Below are 21128 nucleotides of genomic sequence, written 5' to 3' on the forward strand. Positions count from 1 at the left end.
TATGAAACTTTTATTTCAGCTCATGAAACATGGGACCAACAGTTTACATGTTGTGTTTATATATTTGTTCAGTGTAGATTGTGTCATTCCTTTATTTATCTGATATTTTGTTTACTAGGCTTACTTGGTACTGTTGTTCTGTTTTCCTTCACTCGTTTGTATTGCAGTATTTTTGTTTGAATTTTGGTAAAACAGCTGTATGTATGGCTGCATTCACATCAGCTGTTTGTCATAGGTGATTTACCCTATCTATCTTGCAGCCTATTCATTACCAAAACGGCCTTGCTTTAGTGTGCAGGGCGCTTTCCATTGTACTGATACAGCGCAGCGGAGAGAGGTTGGAGAGAAATATGTAGCCTGTCACTTCAAAAGCACTCAATCAATGATCTCGGATCCTCGACATTTGAATTTTATGTGTATTGTGGTATAGCGTGAAATAAGCCGAATTTAATATGATTCAAATGCAAGAACACCCCAAAAGTGTGCCCCTTCACCGATTTCAACTTCCCCCTTTATCCTGGCGCAGGGTCTGGTCGACTGCACAGTGGTACATAGCAGTATTGCGATTAGAAATAGAAGACGCCCTCTTCTTGCGCTATGGAGAGTTGCAGCCAGGTTTACAGTATATCGTTCCAACACGCTTTCTGAAGCTCTCTCTCTTTTTATGTCACTATCGCTGTTTGCATGTAGACGCAGCCAATCTCTTCCCTATGACGCCGGCGAGGCTGGGCTCAGACGGGTTTGATCATAATATTTAACACACCCACCCAGTAAGAGCACGATACTAGTTCGAATGAGAAGTATAACAGCCACGGGACAAGTGGAAGCGAAAATCTCTGCACCTGCCAAGCGGTGTAGCCTACTGGCTCTGCTGTTCCTTGAACGGAAAGACGGAGACGGGAGATTTATATTTTTGACAGGATCTGGCCTAGTCTTGCATCCAGGTATCTTCAGCTGACAAAGCATCACATGTTTTTTTTAAAATCTCGTCGATTTTCTTGCGTTGCTTTTCTTTAACGCATTTTTTTGTGCCTGTTGCTATTTCCTACAAGGACGGTGGCTACATTTTTTAATCTGAAATTGAATAAAGACTGTCCCTCGGACTTTTAACAAAAATGACGATTGGACAGCATTGACACGTTTTTATGCTCAGCATTGCATGTTCTGAGGATGGAACAGTGCTTTCGCAACGCAATTGTGCTAAAACACGTTTAAAATTCCCTAAACTGTTCACTGCTATTACGATTAGATATTGTTTTGTGCCGTATTCAGAATAGCCACAGACCTATTTGCTTTAAGGTGCCTGCTCTCCGCAATGAGTCGGCATGTCCATCTGGTTGAATATGAATAATCCAGTCTTTTCTAAAAGACCAGCGCTCTGTGCGTAAACATGGAGTTTCTGATATAACACGGATTATGTTTGGAATGACCAGAAAAAATATCAAAATTATCTACATTGGGTTTTTGCTCCATATTTCACATGTACTATACTTTTTTATATATATCGGTGTTGTGCGCTGCTTTTATGGTTTAGTGATATAACAACAACTACTTAGAAGTGAATCCTGTACAAAATGATCAAGATGATACTGTTTCGTAAATTTCGAGTTTTGATACTCATGGTGTTTTTGGTGGCGTGCACCATGCACATTATGATAGACTTGCTCCCAAAACTAGAGAAGCGAGCGGCGGGACCGGAAACCGGCAACGGTGGCTGCCAGTGCACTCACAACCCGAGCGAGGAGGCCGGGAGCTGGGGGAAGCAACGCGCTAGGTCGGTGGCGGAACCGGGCTGGCCTAACAAACACACGCTGAGAATCCTGCAAGATTTTAGCAACGAGCCGAGCTCAAACCTCACGTCCCATTCCCTGGAAAAAATCCCTGCCGCTGGGGAGAGAGCGGAGTCTTTCAAACGAATGAAACAGTACGACGGGGCAGCGGATAACCAGAAGCCGCTCATCAGAGACGCCAGCCGGGGTAAGACCGTTGCTGCGCCCGGTATCTTCCGGCTGCCGTCTCTGTTCGAGCATCCTTTATACAAGACGGACCTGCCGACCCTCACAGACGACGACACCTTGTTCAACGTCAATACTGACATCAGGTTATATCCGAAAGCAGCGGGGAATCAAGAATGGTAAGCTGGGGATCAAATGAATCAGGCGTATCACCTTATAAGAAATCAAGGTGACAGGTGTATAGTGCCATAAATTGATTATTACCCTCAAGCAACCGTTACTTAAATTGACTTCCTCCCTGGCTTTCACTGTTTTAATTAAATTAATACAAAAGTGATATTAATAACTAATGGTCCACTTGTCCAGATACTTGAACTGAACATCAGTCAGTGTATCTCTGCTTGCTATCCACTACACCCCGTAGCTTAAAGGCTACATGACTATATATACATGACTTATTGTCCATACACTATTCATTGCACCTACTGCAAAGTGGTAGTCATGCATGTAAACCCATTCTTTATTCTCTACTGCTATCTCTCTCCATCCATCTATCTATCATAATTTCTCCTCACACTCTCTCCATTCTATGGGGAGATCGTTAACTGGAAGACAATCCAATCTCTCTATTCAACTCTTCCTCTCCACCTCTACCGTTGTGTAGTGAATAAACTATCTATCCATCCTTTCTTTTGATCTGAACTGTGGTGGTCTTCTGAGCACCCCTCTGCCCTCTGCACCTGTAGGCTACTTACCTATTTTATTCTGCCGTGGTTTACTCTAATATCTAATGATCTCCTAAGCATGTGGGGGTAGGAATACTATTTTCATACTTATTGTGTTATTACAATGTAACAACTTAATTAAGAAAAGAGAGTTTGGCCACAGATATGTGTCCTGTATTCAACCAACACTGTAGGCATAGATGTTAGGTTATTTGATTTGACTGTAGCCAATGTATGACTTCAATAACGATGCTGTTTATGTTCAATCATGTGTAAACAACATATTGATTGAATTTCAATGGTGAGTCTCTCCAATTTATTTTATGATGATGTGATTGCCATATATGGTGGTTACATCATAAACATTGGCTTGAGGTTTGCTTAGCAAAATAGTGTTGTTTATCACAGCACTATTTTACACCTTCATTAAGCGGCAGCTTCCTTGATATTGCATGTAGGACTCTACTTTGACGGCCGGTGTGATATTTGATTTAATTCATGTCATTTGATTAGACTTAATTACATTTCTAAGGAAACTTTTTGATAACCTGGATACCATCATAAAAATCTGAAATCCATCCAATCCCAAAGCAGACCCTGTAACACACCCATTAATGCAGGAGAATACTGTGAGGCTTATGAACACACCTGAGGCTGGTGGGAGGAGCTACAGTGTAGGAGGACAGGATCATTGTAATGTCTGGAATGGAATCAATGGAACGGAGTCCAACACGTTGTTACCATGTGTCTGATGTGGTACCATTCCATTTATTCCATTCCAGCCATTACAATGAGCCCAACCTCCTATAGCTTCTCCCACTAGCCTCCTCTGCTGTAGCAGTCATCTTTGTTACCAAACCTGTAGCAGTGAATTAGACAATGCATTGACAGTTGAGCTCCTCTCCTCTTCTCCTTTCCTACAACTCATCCCTCGCTTCTGTTCTCCATCCACTAGGCACAATGAAGCTAACGTGGAAGAGGAGGAGTACCCCCCTACAGGGGAGGTGACAGCCGAGTCCTACCCCAACTGGCTTCGCTTCCACATCGGTATCAACCGCTACGAACTCTACTCCAGACACAACCCTGTCCTGGACTCCCTGCTCAAGGATCTGGTCACCCAGAGGATCACCAGTGTGGGTGAGTCTGGGATGAACTAGAATACCAAGAATACTGTGCAGTGCATCTCTGTGAGACTGTTGTGGATGGAGGGAGGGAGTGAGGGAGGGAGGGAGGGAGGGAGGGAGGGAAGGAGGGAGGGAGGGAGGGAGGGAAGGAGGGAGGGAGGGAGGGAGGGAGGGAGGGAGGGAGGGAGGGAGGGAGGGAGGGAAGGAGGGAGGGAGGGAGGGAGGGAAGGAGGGAGGGAGGGAGGGAGGGAGGGAGGGAAGGAGGGAGGGAGGGAGGGAGGGAGGGAGGGAAAAAAAAACTATGATACACACATAGACACTTAAGTAAAGGCATTATATAGAAAGCCACATTTAATCAACATCCGGTGCTTTTGTCCCAATGCTGAGTTTCAATTAAATCCCCCTTCATTTTTACCTGAGGCCCTTGTTACAGATAGCAAATACATTCAGAGGAAGTGAAAAATAGATGAAAAACCATCAATCCTTCTGTGTCAAACAGTTTGGTTATGGAAAATAATCTTTCAGACCTCAAAGCAATCATACCGAGTGTTTAGGTGACATTATGTGGCTGTCGCAGGCTTAATGTGTCCACCTCTGTGACTGCTACTGTTCCCACTGGAGAGCTACAGCTGCAATGAAGTACACTCACCAGTCTGAGGTCTGCCATATCATAAACCTGTGTGTGTGTAAGGGGCTCAGGGTGGCTGTGTGGGTGTGTGTGTGTGCCTGCATGCGAGGGATACATACGTACACAGTCTCGTGTCTATGCTGATGTTTGTGTGCATGCAAAGACGAGGGCTAAAATAAGAACCGCTGCACCACGCCATTAAAGTTCCCTCCAGCATTGATATTAGTTCCTCAATCACTCCTGGACAGGATGTAATCACTCATGCTCCATGGCACCTCTTGTTCTAGGTGTGTGTCACCCACTGTTTCCATTGCTCTGCCCATCAATCAACTGCATCTGCACTCAGAGATGGCCATATAAAACGCTGTGTGTGTAGGGGAAGCAATGTGGGGGTTGTGGAGGAGTGTGTGTGTGTGTGTGTGTGTGTGAGTGTGTGTGTGTGTGTGTGTGTGTGTGTGTGTGTGTGTGTATACTGTACCTCCACACAGACAACACAGGGTGCAGATATTGAGGAAAGTTTCCACTTCAGCATTTTTCCTGCTGATAATGTTTGGTTGAGCCTGTCTCTCTGTAAAGATATGACCTTTTTCTCAGTGTGCAGAACATCTCATAACTCATACATCTACAGAGGCCCAGGTGTGTGTGTGCGTGTGTGTGTGTTTGTGCGTGCGTGCGTGTGTGTGTGTGACCATGCGTGTGTGTGTGCGTGTGTACGCCTGTGTGTGTGTTTGAGAGAGAGGGAGAGAGAGAGAGAGAGAGAGAGAGAGAGAACGCATTCATCAATATGATACAGAAGTGTTCCACCGAGAGGGAGCTTTTGTAAAAAAAAAAATACATTGTCATTTATGAATTCAGGGATGCTCAGATAGAGAGAGCACTATGGATGGCCATCATAACCGTTGTGGAATGCATAGCAGTGCTTCTACTACAGGTGGCCGTGACTCACACTGTAGGCTACTCTATGCTAACACTGGCCTAGTTTCAATCCACTTGAACCATGAATCTCATTTGAATGTTTCATCAGGGATGACCTTTTTGAGTTTTGTCGATTAGATCAGCGCTTCCCAGCTGGTGCATCTCATCCAGTTCCTTTTGGATCGCGGGTCGCGGCTTATTATCAGTGTCCTAGTTACACACAATGGTTTTGTTTGTGGGGGCGGGTCACAAGCAGTTTTCGAAAGCTTTATATAGAGGTAGGTCACGGTGGCAAAGTGTTTAGACAACTAAAGGATTAATGTTAGATTATCTGATAGCACTATCAATATGACCCAGCAACCAGAAAATCTAATACATCTTGCCCTATAACAAAAGAGAGAAATAGTAAGAGAGAGAGACCTAGCTGGGAGAGAGAGAGTTTAAGAAAGACAGAGTTTAAGTGAGAAATACAGAGAAATAAAGAGAGATTGAGAGAGAAAGACAGAGAAATATAAATAAAGTGAGTGTGAGAGCAAAGGAGAAAGAAAGAGTGAAAGAGGAGACTGCAGGGCTTGTTTACATTGTGGTTAGGCAGAGCTGCAGGGTTGTGTAATATGCTCAAGTTAATGCTCTGTAATATATGGACAAATCCCCTGAAAGCCTGTCCATTATGACAGAAACACAAGCCATTTAGACAGCCCCTCTCAGGCCTTTTGTTAGACAGATAATCAGGCAGAGTCTGGAGCGTGTCTGATTTAGCCTGGCCCACTCCCTCTGCGTGAAACGGAGCGACGGCGCTACGGCCAGATCTGAAGGGAAAGATGGGCGTAGGTAATTGTACTGTTCTTTTACACGGGCGGAGAGAGTTTTGGAGTTGGACAACTTCTAGCCTCCTGGGTAGTCTGGAGTTTCCTAGTTACTGTACAGCCTAACCTGGTCCACCTCTAACAGGGTTATTGAGTCTTCTCTTTGCAATTAAGGAGGAGATCCATGCATGGATTCAGCTGAAGTGTAGTAGCTACTGTTTCCTGTATAATAATGTATTTGTACATCACTGGAATATGATCACTGAAAAGAGCTGAAGGCAATAGTTTGGTAAGACCTCCTATGAAGACACATATTACTGTAAGTGCATTTACAACACTTCACAATGCTTATAATGCATTATGAAGAGGGTGAAGAGGGTATTCACTAAGTGTTACCAATCGTTTGTATTAGGTACGTCAATGTGAAGAAAACACACAGACAGGTTTCATCAACATCAAAGAGAGGATGGCATTGACGTTTCTCTAAAAGTAGGGTTTTTCTGCTTGCACGAACGCGCACACACACACACACACACTCGCGCATATAGAAGTCAGAACCATGAACAGCCGCATCATATTAAGCTTACGTTGATTGGACTAAATAGTTTTTGGTATCTTTTAGTTGTCACTGTATTAGACTAAGCAGAGGTGATTTGAAATGTTGAAGTGTAAATGGTGCTGGAATAGTGGAGTTTCTGTTTTCTTTGTGACTTACAGTAACTCTCTGTGGTTCTAAATCAATAGTTATTTAGAAGTCTGAAAATGTCAGAAACATGAACTTTCTTGACCATGCTGTGGGTCATGTAACTAACTATCTGTTACTGTACATGGAATATGCTTTGTGGACTTCACTGGACAGAGGATGTTATCCGGTTTTGTGATGAAAGAAAGGTTTGGTTGAATTTATTCTGCCACTGTGTCTTGTTATTGTCTCGGCCTTTAGGCCTGTATATCACAGTGTCAAGGCATATGAACCAAACAACACAATTATCACAACAGACAGGTTGTAATATAGCTCTTTGGGTGGGGGGCTTGGCTTCCACAGTGATTTTACCTACACACTGCTACTGGACAGGTTGTAATATAGCTCTTTGGGGGGTGGCTTGGGTTCCCCAGTAATTTTACCTACACACTGCTACTGGACAGGTTGTAATATAGCTCTTTGGGGGGTGGCTTGGGTTCCCCAGTAATTTTACCTACACACTGCTACTGGACAGGTTGGAATATAGCTCTTTGGGGGGCGGGGGGGGGGCTTGGGTTCCCCAGTGATTTTACCTACACACTGCTACTGGACAGGTTGTAATATAGCACTTTGGGGGGTGGCTTGGGTTCCCCAGTAATTTTACCTACACACTGCTACTGGACAGGTTGTAATATAGCACTTTGGGGGGTGGCTTGGGTTCCCCAGTAATTTTACCTACACACTGCTACTGGACAGGTCGTGGAAGACAATGATTGCAAATTGATTCATATTTCTGGAATATTGATGTGTCAGTTGGGAAATCGAGTACGCATCGTCTCAATGCTCATTTTGGCCAAAACACCTTCAGTCTCTAATTATCACTATCGAACACAACAGCAAGTGGCCACGATAAAGGGCCTAATCCAAGTGTTAAATGTGAGATTCAGCCTACTGCGGGACATAGAACTTCATTGCCCCCTAGTGCTCATACGCGATAGGAACATATTCTGCATTGTGAATTCATGTGGAATTTTATACTTTTTCTTAAAACCGGCTGTTTAATAGTTAAGAAAATGTTTCAATTTGTCACATTCCTAGTGGGGTGGGGGAAGGGTGGCCATTGGTGTGTGTGTGTGTGCCTGCGTTTGTGTGTGCCTGCGTGTGTGTGCTCGTGTATGGTTGTGTGGATGTGTGTTTCTGTACCTCAAGATGATACAGTAAATTCACATTTGACCTCTTTGTCTCTTCCCTAAACAGTCATGAAGTCAGGAGGAACTCAACTGAAGCTCATCATGACCTTCCATAACTACGGACAGGCGCTGTTCAAGCCCATGAAGTAAGTACCAATCGTTTGTATAAAATGTACAAGAAGGATGAAGGATAACCTACCTGACATCTCTTCAAGTAGTGTCTGTAGTGTCTGTAGTGTCTGTAATGTCTGTAATGACTGTGGTGCCTGTGGTGCCGGTGGTGTCTGTGGTGCCGGTGTCTGTGGCATCTGTAGCGTATGCGGCATCTGTGGTGTCTGTGGTGCCTGTGGTGTCTGTGGCACATGTAGCGTCTGTAGTGTATGTGGTGTCTGCGGCGCCCGTGGCACCTGTATCGTCGTAGTGTCTGTAGTGTCTGTGGCAGATTGAATAAATGTTGACAAAGTAAAAGACCTTCTAATCATCCATTTATGAACGTTAATGACATCATAATATATCACGTTTGCCTATTTATGTCCTAATGATGCCCTACCTATGTCCAATATAATACTATTTATGTCCTATATATGTCCTAATGATGCCCTACCTATGTCCAATATAATACTATTTATGTCCTATATATGTCCTAATGATGCCCTACCTATGTCCAATATAATACTATTTATGTCCTAATGATGCCCTACCTATGTCCAATATAATACTATTTATGTCCTATATATGTCCTAATGATGCCCTACCTATGTCCAATATAATACTATTTATGTCCTATTTATGTCCTAATGATGCCCTACCTATGTCCAATATAATACTATTTATGTCCTAATGATGCCCTACCTATGTCCAATATAATACTATTTATGTCCTAATGATGCCCTACCTATGTCCAATATAATACTATTTATGTCCTAATGATGCCCTACCTATGTCCAATATAATACTATTTATGTCCTAATGATGCCCTACCTATGTCCAATATAATACTATTTATGTCCTAATGATGCCCTACCTATGTCCAATATAATACTATTTATGTCCTAATGATGCCCTACCTATGTCCAATATAATACTATTTATATCCTAATGATGCCCTACCTATGTCCAATATAATACTATTTATGTCCTAATGATGCCCTTCCTATGTCCAATATAATACTATTTATGTCCTAATGATGCCCTACCTATGTCCAATATAATACTATTTATGTCCTAATGATGCCCTACCTATGTCCAATATAATACTATTTATGTCCTATTTATGTCCTAATGATGCCCTACCTATGGCCAATATAATACTATTTATGTCCTAATGATGCCCTACCTATGGCCAATATAATACTATTTATGTCCTAATGATGCCCTACCTATGTCCAATATAATACTATTTATGTCCTAATGATGCCCTACCTATGTCCAATATAATACTATTTATGTCCTATTTATGTCCTAATGATGCCCTACCTATGTCCAATATAATACTATTTATGTCCTAATGATGCCCTACCTATGGCCAATATAATACTATTTATGTCCTAATGATGCCCTACCTATGGCCAATATAATACTGTTTATGTCCTAATGATGCCCTACCTATGGCCAATATAATACTATTTATGTCCTATTTATGCTCTATTATGTCTTAGTTATGCCATATTTTGTCCTATTTATGTCCCATTTATGTCCAATTTAATTCTATTTATGCCCTAATTATATCCTATTCATGTCCTATTTATGCCCTATTTATGTCATTTTTATACCCTATTTATGCTAAGACAAGCCGCCATTTACTTTGCTTCTTTTACTCTACTTTACTCTTTTAACACCAAATCCTATATCATACTCCCTGATGTGCTTGATCAACTAAAGGAATGAACAAAGTGCTACCTAAAAACCAAACATTTTATTTCAGGGAAAAACAACCAGAATAAATGCTAGACATTTCAACTGCTGCGCTCATGACTGGTTAGGATCCATCATTCATTTTCTGTCTGATCTGTTCTAGTGGGGAATGATCAGTCTGTTTTCAATGAATTAATGAATTAACATCAACAGGCTTACGTGTTAATTAAAAAGATAACCCAGAGCCGTCACACCAAGCTCTTGGGGGAGACATTTTGCCAACATAAGCACGGCACATAAAAACCATCCAGCTGAGTTATTATGCCCAGTGAATTCCCCCACCGTTAAAACAGACTGTGTGTGTGTGTGTGTGTGTGTGTGTGTGTGTGTGTGTGTGTGTGTGTGTGTCTTGGCTAACTTGCCTGTGATCAAACAGTAATTGCTCAAGAGCCCACTTTGACACATTGGATGCTGGCGTTTCCGACTGAATTGAACCACAGTGTGGCGATAGAGAGAGAGAGCGAGCGAGAGAGAGCAAGCGAGCTGCCTCTTCTTCATTGCAGGTGCGATGTGGTGGTGACCCATAGAGGTTTAATAAGGTATCACACTTTTCTGTTAGCTAAACTCCAATGTTTACTTTGATGTTGAATAAATAAAAATAAAGACTACAACAAAGGCTATGGTTTAAGATTATGTGGTATTTTGTAACAAAGTGAGCTAGCGTACTCAAAGTCCACTTACCCACATTAAAATTAAGCCAATTCACAACTCAGGCTTTTCCCTCTGTGTTTAGTTCCTATTTCTGAATGCCTCTAGACGAGACAATGTTTAGAATTCATCTGTCAGAGGTTCCAATAGTGTTTGCAGAAATATGTATGATTCTGTGATGTCCCTGAGCCCCACAGACAGCTGGGGAGGCAGGACAGACTGAGGCTGTCTCGCTGATGCTGTGTGTGTGTGTGTGTGTGTGTGTGTGTGTGTGTGTGTGTGTGTGTGTGTGTGTGTGTGTGTGTGTGTGTGTTGACTGGCCGTTGTGCCTCAGCACGTGTCAATGTTCACACTGTTAACATGCAGAGTTACTGCCCTGGCTGTCTCCTCGTATCATGTCTCCTCATATCATTCAGCAAGTCCAGCCGAGCATAGAGCTAATTTGGGCTGGTTAGTTTTGGGATAGCTTTGCGTTAGCTTAAGGGTGAACTATGGGTTAGCTTTGGGTTAGCTTTGGGCTGTCATTAGGCTGATTATGGGCTAGCTTTGAGCTAGACTTGCTTGGCTGGCTTTGGGCAACCTATGATTAGATTGGCAGGTTTGCATCATGCACCAAGTCAACCAATCCAGGGTGTTTCTTGCATGTGAGAAAATGATGTGAAATAGTAGAAAGCCAGCTGCACTTGGGGTGTTTGAAATACAGTATATTGAATGATGATAGTCATCAGGGTGTTTGAAATACAGTATATTGAATGATAATAGTCATCGGGGTGTTTGAAATACAGTATATTGAATGATGATAGTCAGTGGGGTGTTTGAAATACAGTATATTGAATGATGATAGTCATCAGGGTGTTTGAAATACAGTATATTGAATGATGATAGTCAGTGGGGTGTTTGAAATACAGTATATTGAATGATGATAGTCAGTGGGGTGTTTGAAATACAGTATATTGAATGATGATAGTCAGTGGGGTGTTTGAAATACAGTATATTGAATGATGATAGTCAGTGGGGTGTTTGAAATACAGTATATTGAATGATGATAGTCAGTGGGGTGTTTGAAATACAGTATATTGAATGATGATAGTCAGTGGGGTGTTTGAAATACAGTATATTGAATGATGATAGTCAGTGTGGTGTGTGAAATACAGTATATTGAATGATGATAGTCAGTGTGGTGTTTGAAATACAGTATATTGAATGATGATAGTCAGTGGGGTGTTTGAAATACAGTATATTGAATGATAATAGTCAGTGGGGTGTTTGAAATACAGTATATTGAATGATGATAGTCATCGGGGTGTTTGAAATACAGTATATTGAATGATGATAGTCAGTGGGGTGTTTGAAATACAGTATATTGAATGATGGTAGTCAGTGGGGTGTTTGAAATACAGTATATTGAATGATGATAGTCAGTGGGGTGTTTGAAATACAGTATATTGAATGATGATAGTCAGTGGGGTGTTTGAAATACAGTATATTGAATGATGATAGTCAGTGGGGTGTTTGAAATACAGTATATTGAATGATGATAGTCAGTGGGGTGTTTGAAATACAGTATATTGAATGATGATAGTCAGTGGGGTGTTTGAAATACAGTATATTGAATGATGATAGTCAGTGGGGTGTTTGAAATACAGTATATTGAATGATGATAGTCAGTGGGGTGTTTGAAATACAGTATATTGAATGATGATAGTCAGTGGGGTGTTTGAAATACAGTATATTGAATGATGATAGTCATTGACCATAGCAGCACATGTAGAAAAACACACTTGAGTATCACACCACAGTAACATCTCTTGTTTCATCAGATACTATTGGACTTTTTTCATCAGATACATAGTCTTTAGTCTAGCTATGAGATGAGACATAGTTTTCAGTTATCTTGCATTTAATGATATGTTATTAACCTGAAATCTCCTAATGACACGTCTGAGATTGCACCAGACTTCTTATTAACCTGAGGGATGCACTTGAGTGGAATGATGGGTGTCTGTGGTGCAACATGTACAGTTTAAAGTTCCTCATAGGACAGATGGTTACTGATGATACTGAAAGACGGAGTAAGAATGTAGAATGTTCTGGTAACTGCCCAAAGTAAAGGAAGCACCAACATAAAGTGTCTTATTAATAGGGCGTTGGGCCTCCACGACCACGAGCCAGAACAGCTTCAATACTTGCATTTGTTGATGATGGTAAAACATGCTCCAGAATCTCCCATAAGTGTTCATTTTTGTTGAGATCTGGTAACTGAGACACACACACACACACACACACACACACACACACACACACACACACTCCTCCACGACCCCCACATTCCTTCCCCCACACACACACAGCGTTTTATATGGCCATCTCTGAGTGCAGATGCAGTTGATTGATGGGCAGAGCAATGGAAACAGTGGGTGACACACACCTAGAACAAGAGGTGCCATGGGAGCACAAGTCACAGATATCTCTTCTTCTAGCCAGGGTAGCCAGAATAATGGGCATTTTTATATATGACCCTAAGCATGATGGGATGGTAATTGCTTAGTTATCTTAGGAAACACACCTGTGTGGAACCACCTGCTTTCAATATACTTCGTATCCTTCAGTTGCTCAAGTTCTTCCTTTATTTTTGCTATGTCTATGCTAGATATAATGTAAAATGTCTGGAGTGTGTTTTGTTGGGGGCTGCTCACTGATCTTATAGGCAGGGCCAGTTTTTGCTGTATGAGCTCTCAGGAAAAGCTCTGAGCTCTAGTTATATGCTATAATTATCTTTTATAACCCGACTGTATGCTACAGATGTGTTCCTTTAATTAGAGCAGGCTTGCCATGGCAGCAACACTATCATGCCACTGCAGCATTATGAATGGCTGATCATTTGAATTCAAATTCTAACTAACTAGCTATATGCTATAACTACATGCTACGACTAGGGCCCTGAGTTTCCCTGTTCATATGACCGGACCCAGGAAATACTCCTGTTCATAGGTTCCATTGACGTGTCCTTGAGTCTAAGCTGGACCCCGGGGTGGTGTATCTTCAGAGTGTTAGCTAGCTACTGAGCTGTGTGTTGGTCCTCCGCCACCTGTCCAGTTGTGCATCTGGATGTTCACCAGGCATCAAAGCAGCTCCCATGTTGAGTTCCTTTGAGCTTGATGTAAATGTGTCTACCAGCGTGAGGTAGGAGTGAGGTCGGACACGCAAGAACCAAACCGCCCACTGCTCCATTTGTAGGGCCTCATAAAAAAGTTAGGAGAGCTAAAATATGTGTGTGTATGGATTTAGATTTTGCGGCGAAGGGTTGAGAACCTCAACAACTAATGCAACTCACCGTTCAGTGGAACGGAGTTCATAAAACCTGTTGACATATCAACTGAATCCATCTCAGCAGTGAGGCCTAGGATGGTCTAGGACACATTTAGAGGAATGTTGTTGTGTTCAGATTTCCGATGCCTCGAGAAAAGATTTTCAATGAGTCTTCCAGAGGCGTGACGGTGGGAGAGACAAGCAAGGGGGCTAAGAGGAGTTCATGCTCACACCCTTGGTAGAGAGTCAACAAGTAGGCCTGCAGGGTGGTTCAGTCAAGGGCTTCATTATCCCACAGTCTCACTGTGAACAGTCCTGGCTCACATAATACAGGGGAGGAGAGAGAGAAGGAGAGAGATATGTCTGAGGGAAGGAAGCAGCAGGAGGGAGGTGGGTAAGGCCTGGCAGGGCAGAAGGGGTCAGAGACAGATAGAAGGAGGGACACCATATAGGAAAAAGAGGTAGACCAGAGGAGAGCTGAAGCCTGATCAGACAGTTGGCTCCGCCCTGGGTCTGTAAGTTGGCAAGAAGAGGGGAAGTGGTTGAGAGCATAGAAGGGCAGAAGGGTTGATTGAAGGGGTATGGAGTGAGGGAATGTAAGGGAGGTCAGAGAAGACGAAGAGACAGAACAGTGATTGTGGCATAGACAGAAAGCAGAGAGGAGCGATGCAGTAGTTGGCACTGCCCACGTCTGTGAGCTGGCAGTGCCAGCCGTGGAGGAGGTCCGAGCGCTCTATCTATTGCTGCAGAACAGATGCACTATGCCAGGGCCCATCCACAAGGGTGCCCATCTGCCATGCTGCCTCCCTGCCCTGCCCTGCCCTGCCCCGAGCCTGGCATCCATCCTGGGCAGTGGGCACCCACCCTGCGCCAACCGAAGCTGGCATTGCAGATTTGGGCATGGTATACGGGCGCTGTAATGTCAAGTTAATTGGATTTGTCAAAAGGGAGGAAAGGGAACAACATTGGCGCAGAGAAATGCGATGACAGAATGCAGCTCATCCTCATAGAGGAAACAACAAGCCCTGCATTTCTTTTTCTTCTGTGATCTTCCACAAATAGATATCCGCTCGGTGCTCGGTCAAAATGGTTGACGCACCGAGTGCTGAATAAACAACTCTTTGATTTGATTTATTGGTTACGGAAAGGCAGAGAAGTGTTTGGCTTTCGGGCTAGAATCTCGGTCCACAGGGGGGCTTTTCACGCACGTGTCCCGTGTATATATATAGGACCCATGTGTGTTTGTCCCTTCTCGCTGCGCCCATGGATGTATGCGCCTGAGGGAGGTGAGTTAGGAACTCGCTTACAGTATATCTAGTCCACATGAACTCAATGAGAAATAACAAGGCTTCATCTCTCAGCCCTGTGAGGACCCCAATGTGTGTTTGGCAGTGGCCTCTTTACTGCCTGCACTAAAAGGCTGCTGTGTTTTCATCAGCTCAGGCTGTTAATAGTTCTTTTCCAACCATAAGCTCATACATATAGGACCCCCCCTCTCTCTTTCTTTCTGTCATTCTCTTGTTCTCACTGTCTGTGTTTTGTCAATCTCTGACTCTGCCCATTACAACTCACCATAGAGGAGAGAGAGAGAGAGAGAGAGAGAGAGAGAGAGAGAGAGAGAGAGACGGATAGAAAGAGAGAGAGAGAGAGAGAGAGAGAGAATCCAATTTGATATTCCATCCATCACCCGTAAAGTCTCTGCCCACAGAGAGACAGATTCATCTGGTTGTATTCCTATGGCCTGATAACATGAGATTGATTACATCAAGTTGATAACTCTTCGTATTGATCTCTGCACATTTTACTACAGAATATCGGTCACGTTCAATCTTCGTCTTGGTAGTTTCGTGTGGCTGGAATATTTTACCCTCTGAGTGGATTTTGGTCATGTTGCATCATACATATTGCACATTTCACACACACATACATACATGCAGGCACTCTTTCACTCTCTCTCACAGCAAGGAGTAAATTACTGTCTTGTTACGTACTGAGGTGGTGAATTCTAGGGGTTTTCTGTCAGGGTTGTTCATGAGAAATGGGGATTGATTGAAAGTGAAAGTCAGAGAGGCCAGGGATCAGTGCTCCCATCCTCTGAATAGTGGATCGTAAATCCAACTCCACAGATTGAGCTTGATCCAAATGGCTAAATCCAAATGTTAAAACGTGCACGACTGCTCCCAATCCGCTGTGGGAAAAGTGGAGGGGAAATGTCTCTCTTTCATGGATAAAAGCATACACAATCTACAATTCCCTCTTCTGTATTCAAACCCCCAGCTTAACACAGAGCTGTCCTCTCTGTCTCACGCCCAACATTATGCTATCCATGTAAAGAGGACAAAAAGAAGGAGGGAGGATGAAGCGTTGAAACGCAGCCCGTTCTGTTTTCTCTTCCTCTTCTCTGGAAGTCAACTGAGATGACATGGTTCATTTAACAGGGCCAATGGAGGACTATAAAAATGACAATAGTTCACATGAAATGGAGGAGCATTGAGGTGTGTGTGTGTGTGGGGGGGGGGGGGGGGGGGTGTGCACGCATGCACGTGTATGTGTGTGGTTGCACGGACGTGTCAGAGCGGATGGAGCCAGTTACCACCGACAGCTGTCTGCACAGCTGCAGCTCATACAGCACACACACACACACGCACGCACGCATGCACACACACACACACACACACACACGCACGCACGCACGCACACACACACACACACACATGTTGAACAGAACTTTAGAGGAGCTGCACCACATGCAGTATTTCACACTATAGGAAATAACCCTCAATCTATAAATCCTAAGAAATCAGCACATTGGTTAGGTCAATCTGACTTCTGGTTATGATTGTACTGATGTGTCCTATGTGGTGTGAAATGCCACATTAGTTTGTTTTACGCTCAGATTGATCAACTTTCTGCACCTGATTAGCAGTTAGCGGTTAGCAGTTAGCGTTAGCAAACCCTTGGCAGGTCTGTACCTAAGTACCAGTTAGTGGTTTGCATTAACCTAATCCTCAGTTAGTTACGGCTACTAGGTTAGCGCTAGCTAACCCTTGGCACGGAGAGGTTCCTGAGCCTCAGCGTCTGATCGTGTAACGCTAGTTACAGTTGGGCCTCACTTGTCACTTTTACTCAATGTATACATCAGGATCCGTCCCCTCGCACCGACAAGTGTGCCTGTTCTCCTCCAGGGAAGCGAGCTGATCATGATGCTGTGTCCATGTGCATCAGGCATCAATTTGTTAGTCCTGGCGCTTCTGATCATGGCTTGGAGAATAGATGAGATCCACATAAATATGTAATTATGAATAAAGTAGACAAACATAGATTAATAAGCCTGGAAGCACAGAGGCAAACTGCCAGACATTTGAGATGGAAATTCTAGAAATCACACAATTCCTGCCTAGAGATAATGAAGAGCTCGGTTGATTCATAATGTAGTCTGTCATGAGCAATAACAGGCTTCACTGTCTCATATGTCAACTGGTGACAGGTGTCACCTCTGTTTACTACTCAGAGAGATAGGGGGAGATAGGGGGGAGAGATAGAATGGGAGGGAGACATAGAGAGAGGGAGGAGAGAGAGAAATGGAGGGAGACAGTGAGAGAGAGGGGAGAGAGGGAGAAAGAGAGACGGAGAGAGACCAAAAGAGATAGAGAGGGAGAGTGATGGAGAGAGAGAGGGAGAGTGATGGAGAGAGAGAGGGGAGAGAGGGAGAAAGGGATAGAGAGGGAGAGTGATGGAGAGAGAGAGAACAGAGAAAAATACCAAAAGAGAGAGAGATTTATTGCCACGATGAAGCCAAGAGGTAGAATTAATGTGAGTTGACTGTTTCTGTTTTTAACACGTTGGCTGGGAAAGTTGTTATTCTGTTCCTGGTTTCCTGGACAATGTGTTGGAGATCACTCATCCAATGCGATGAGTGAGTTTGACGCGGTAAGCTGCAGATGATGCAGAGGGCAGTGAAATTCCTTCCAACACACACACACACACACACACACACACACACACACACACGTACACACACTCGTCTGCACATGCAAATACACACAAACACCCACACACACACAATCTCCATGGCACCGGCCCTGTGTAACGCTTGGAAGACATCTGTTGCACAGCTCAGCCTGAAGTGAGCCAGGCCCAGTTATTCTGCTCGCGGTGAGAGTCCCAAATTGAAACCTATTCCCTACATAGTGCACTACTTTTGATCAGAACCATATGGGCCCTGGTCAAAAGTAGTGCACTATATAGGGAGTAGGGTGCCAATTGGTAAGCAGCTACAGTGTCCAGGGTCTCGCTAAAGCCTTCTTTAATTTGACTCTGAAGCTGCTGATCTGATGGAGACGAGGATTGCTCATCTGAAATGGTTTCTCTGCCCTCCTACCTCCCTCTCTTCTTTCATTTTATCTTTCCTCTCTCCTCATCCCTGCTGGCCTCTGTGTTACTGTCTGGGAAGTCAGAACACGGACTGATAACAATTTTGCATTCTCAAACCGACTTAAGCTTTCTGTTTTAGCATGAATACAATACAATTCTCTCTCTCTCTCTGACCTCTATGAAAAAGCCTGCATGGGTTGTGTGTGTGCATGCCTGCTTGTGTATGTGTGCATGCCTGCTTGTGTATGTGTGCATGCCTGCTTGTGTATGTGTGCATGCCTGCTTGTGTATGTGTGCATGCCTGCTTGTGTATGTGTGCATGCCTGCTTGTGTATGTGTGCATGCCTACTTGTGTATGTGTGCATGCCTGCTTGTGTATGTGTGCATGCCTTCTTGTGTATGTGTGCATGCCTGCTTGTGTATGTGTGCATGCCTGCTTGTGTATGTGTGCATGCCTGCTTGTGTATGTGTGCATGCCTGCTCGTGTATGTGTGCATGCCTGCTTGTGTAGGTGTGCATGCCTGCTTGTGTATGTGTGCATGCCTGCTTGTGTATGTGTGCATGCTTGTGTTTGCGCACCCGTGCGTGTGCTGGTGTTGATAGAAAGTGTGTGTCAAGACCAATCACGTTGAACGGTTCACCTGGGGGAGATGTGAGTGGAAGTGCATAGCTACACATGCATTAGAACAGTAATGGCCAGCAGTAGGACATTGAGAACATGTCATAATGAGACAGTCATCATCAACCCCATTACATTCAGTATTTAAGTTACTGTTCAGCACGGCTGTCAACACAACGGCTTCACGTGGTGTGGATTTTTTCCCTGAAATTGTCAAACACCTGAGGATTTGGTCTTTTTACAACCATGATCTGAATGAATTGTCGGTAGTGTATTTTAGATTCATGCGTATGTGTCGCTCTATGAGAGTTGTAGTGGTCAGACTTCTCACTGTTTGTTCTGTGATGCTGGTCTATGTGAGGCTGCGTGTGTTCACACACATCTGTGTTACTGTGACACATTTACATTTCATTTGTCACAAGTGTTCGCATGAGAAGATACAATGTCTGTCTGTGTTGTTATTCATCTCACTGTTATTTTCGATCTGTTTCTCTATCTATTTTCTCTCCTCTCTCTCCTGTCTCTCCTGTCACCTCACTCTCCTCTCTCTCCTGTCACCTCACTCTCCTCTCTCTCCTCTCTCTCCTGTCACCTCTCTCTCCTCTCTCTCCTGTCACCTCACTCTCCTCTCTCTCCTCTCTCTCCTATCACCTCACTCTCCTCTCTCTCCTGTCTCTCCTGTCACCTCTCTCCTCCCTCTCCTCCCTCTCCTCCCTCTCCTGTCTCCTCCCCCTCCTGTCTCCTCTCTTCTCTCTCTCCTGTCTCCTCCCTCTCCTCCCTCCTCTCTCTCCTCTCTCTCCTGTCTCCTCCCTCTCCTCCCTCTCCTGTCTCCTCTCTCTCATCTCTCTCCTGTCACCTCTCTCTCCTCTCTCTCCTGTCTCCTCTCTCTCCTCTCTCTCATCTCTCTCCTGACACCTCTCTCTCTCATCTCTCTCCTGTCACCTCTCTCTCCTCTCTCTCCTCCCTCTCCTGTCTCCTCTCTCTCATCTGTCACCTCTCTCTCCTCTCTCTCCTGTCTCCTCTCTCTCCTGTCTCTCATCTCTCTCCTGACACCTCTCTCTCCTCTCTCTCCTCTCTCCTCGTCTGTCTCACCTATCTCCCCTTTCTTTATATCTCCCTCTTTCCCTCTTCTTTCTCTCTCTTATGTCCCCCCCTCCCCCCCATGTCTCTGAGCAAGGAGGTAGTGGTCTATCCTTAAACACTCCTTTCCTCGCTGACCTCATCTGTCTGTCTTGGAACATGTGCCTGCCGCTATGCCCATGTGTCACCCCCAATCTGACAAAACGTCTCTGACATACAGACAGACAGACACGTCTTATGTTAGATTCACGAACCAAAGCGGAGCCCCCTCATACAAACCCCCCTACACACACACACACACACCCCCCTACACACACACACCAGGTGTAAGAACATCAACACTTATCAACCCTAAGGTTACACACACACACACACACACACACACACACACACATTAGCCTCCTCAGACAGCTCTTCTACATGTTTTACTAGGTCAGCTCCAGTGGCAGCTACAAGCTCCACGCACTGCCTTCCCAGAATGCTCTCTTGTTGGACTTGTTTATTAGATTTGCCGCGGTACGTTTGATCCTAATCCGGCCCTCCCTTCCTTCCCTCCCTCCAATTCTCTCTTTCTCTCTCTATGATGTTTTCGGTGGTGTTCTGTGGCATTGTGGGTCTCCACGTCTCAATATGATTACAGCTGATCTGGGATCTGTGGATGAGGCAGTTTACATACACCTTAGCCAAATACATTTAAATTAAACATTACAAATTCCCTGTCTTAGGTCAGTTAGTATCACCGCTTTATTTTAAGAATGTGAAATGTCAGAATAATAGTAGAGATAATTATTTATTTCAGCTTTTATTTCTTTCATCACAATCCCAGTGGGTTAGAAGTTTACATACACTCAATTAGTGTTTGGTAGCATTGCCTTTAAATAGTTTAACTTGGGTCAAATGTATTGGGTAGCCTTCCACAAGCTTCCCACAATAAGTTGGGTGAATTATGGCCCATTCCTCCTGACAGAGTTGGTGTAACTGAGTCACGTTTGTAGGACTCCTTGCTCGCACACGCTTTTTCAGTTCTGCCCACAAATGTTCTATAGGATTGAGGTCAGGGCTTTGTGATGGCATCTCCAATACCTTGACTTTGTTGTCCTTAAGCCATTTTGCCACAACTTTGGAAGTATGCTTGGGGTCATTGTCCATTTGGAAGACC

The 21128-nt window shown here is 44.0% G+C and overlaps 1 protein-coding gene across 2 annotated transcripts in view; it reads left to right on the top strand.

Moving 5' to 3' along the window:
- The first annotated feature begins 517 nt into the window (after positions 1-517).
- LOC110538765 (extracellular serine/threonine protein kinase FAM20C) overlaps positions 518-21128 on the top strand; it is a 73209-nt gene continuing 52598 nt past the window's right edge. For both annotated transcript variants that reach the window (XM_090191519.1, XM_090191520.1), the window contains exons 1-3: positions 518-2134; positions 3636-3817; positions 8093-8171. In XM_090191519.1, coding sequence (XP_090047645.1) covers positions 1575-2134; positions 3636-3817; positions 8093-8171 — 821 coding nt within the window. In that variant the 5' untranslated portion in view covers positions 518-1574. The remainder of the gene's footprint in view (positions 2135-3635; positions 3818-8092; positions 8172-21128) is intronic.

The sequence above is a fragment of the Oncorhynchus mykiss genome, chromosome 12, assembly GCF_057628025.1.
Source record: "Oncorhynchus mykiss isolate SJ-2025 chromosome 12, ASM5762802v1, whole genome shotgun sequence".
Lineage (NCBI taxonomy): Eukaryota > Metazoa > Chordata > Actinopteri > Salmoniformes > Salmonidae > Oncorhynchus > Oncorhynchus mykiss.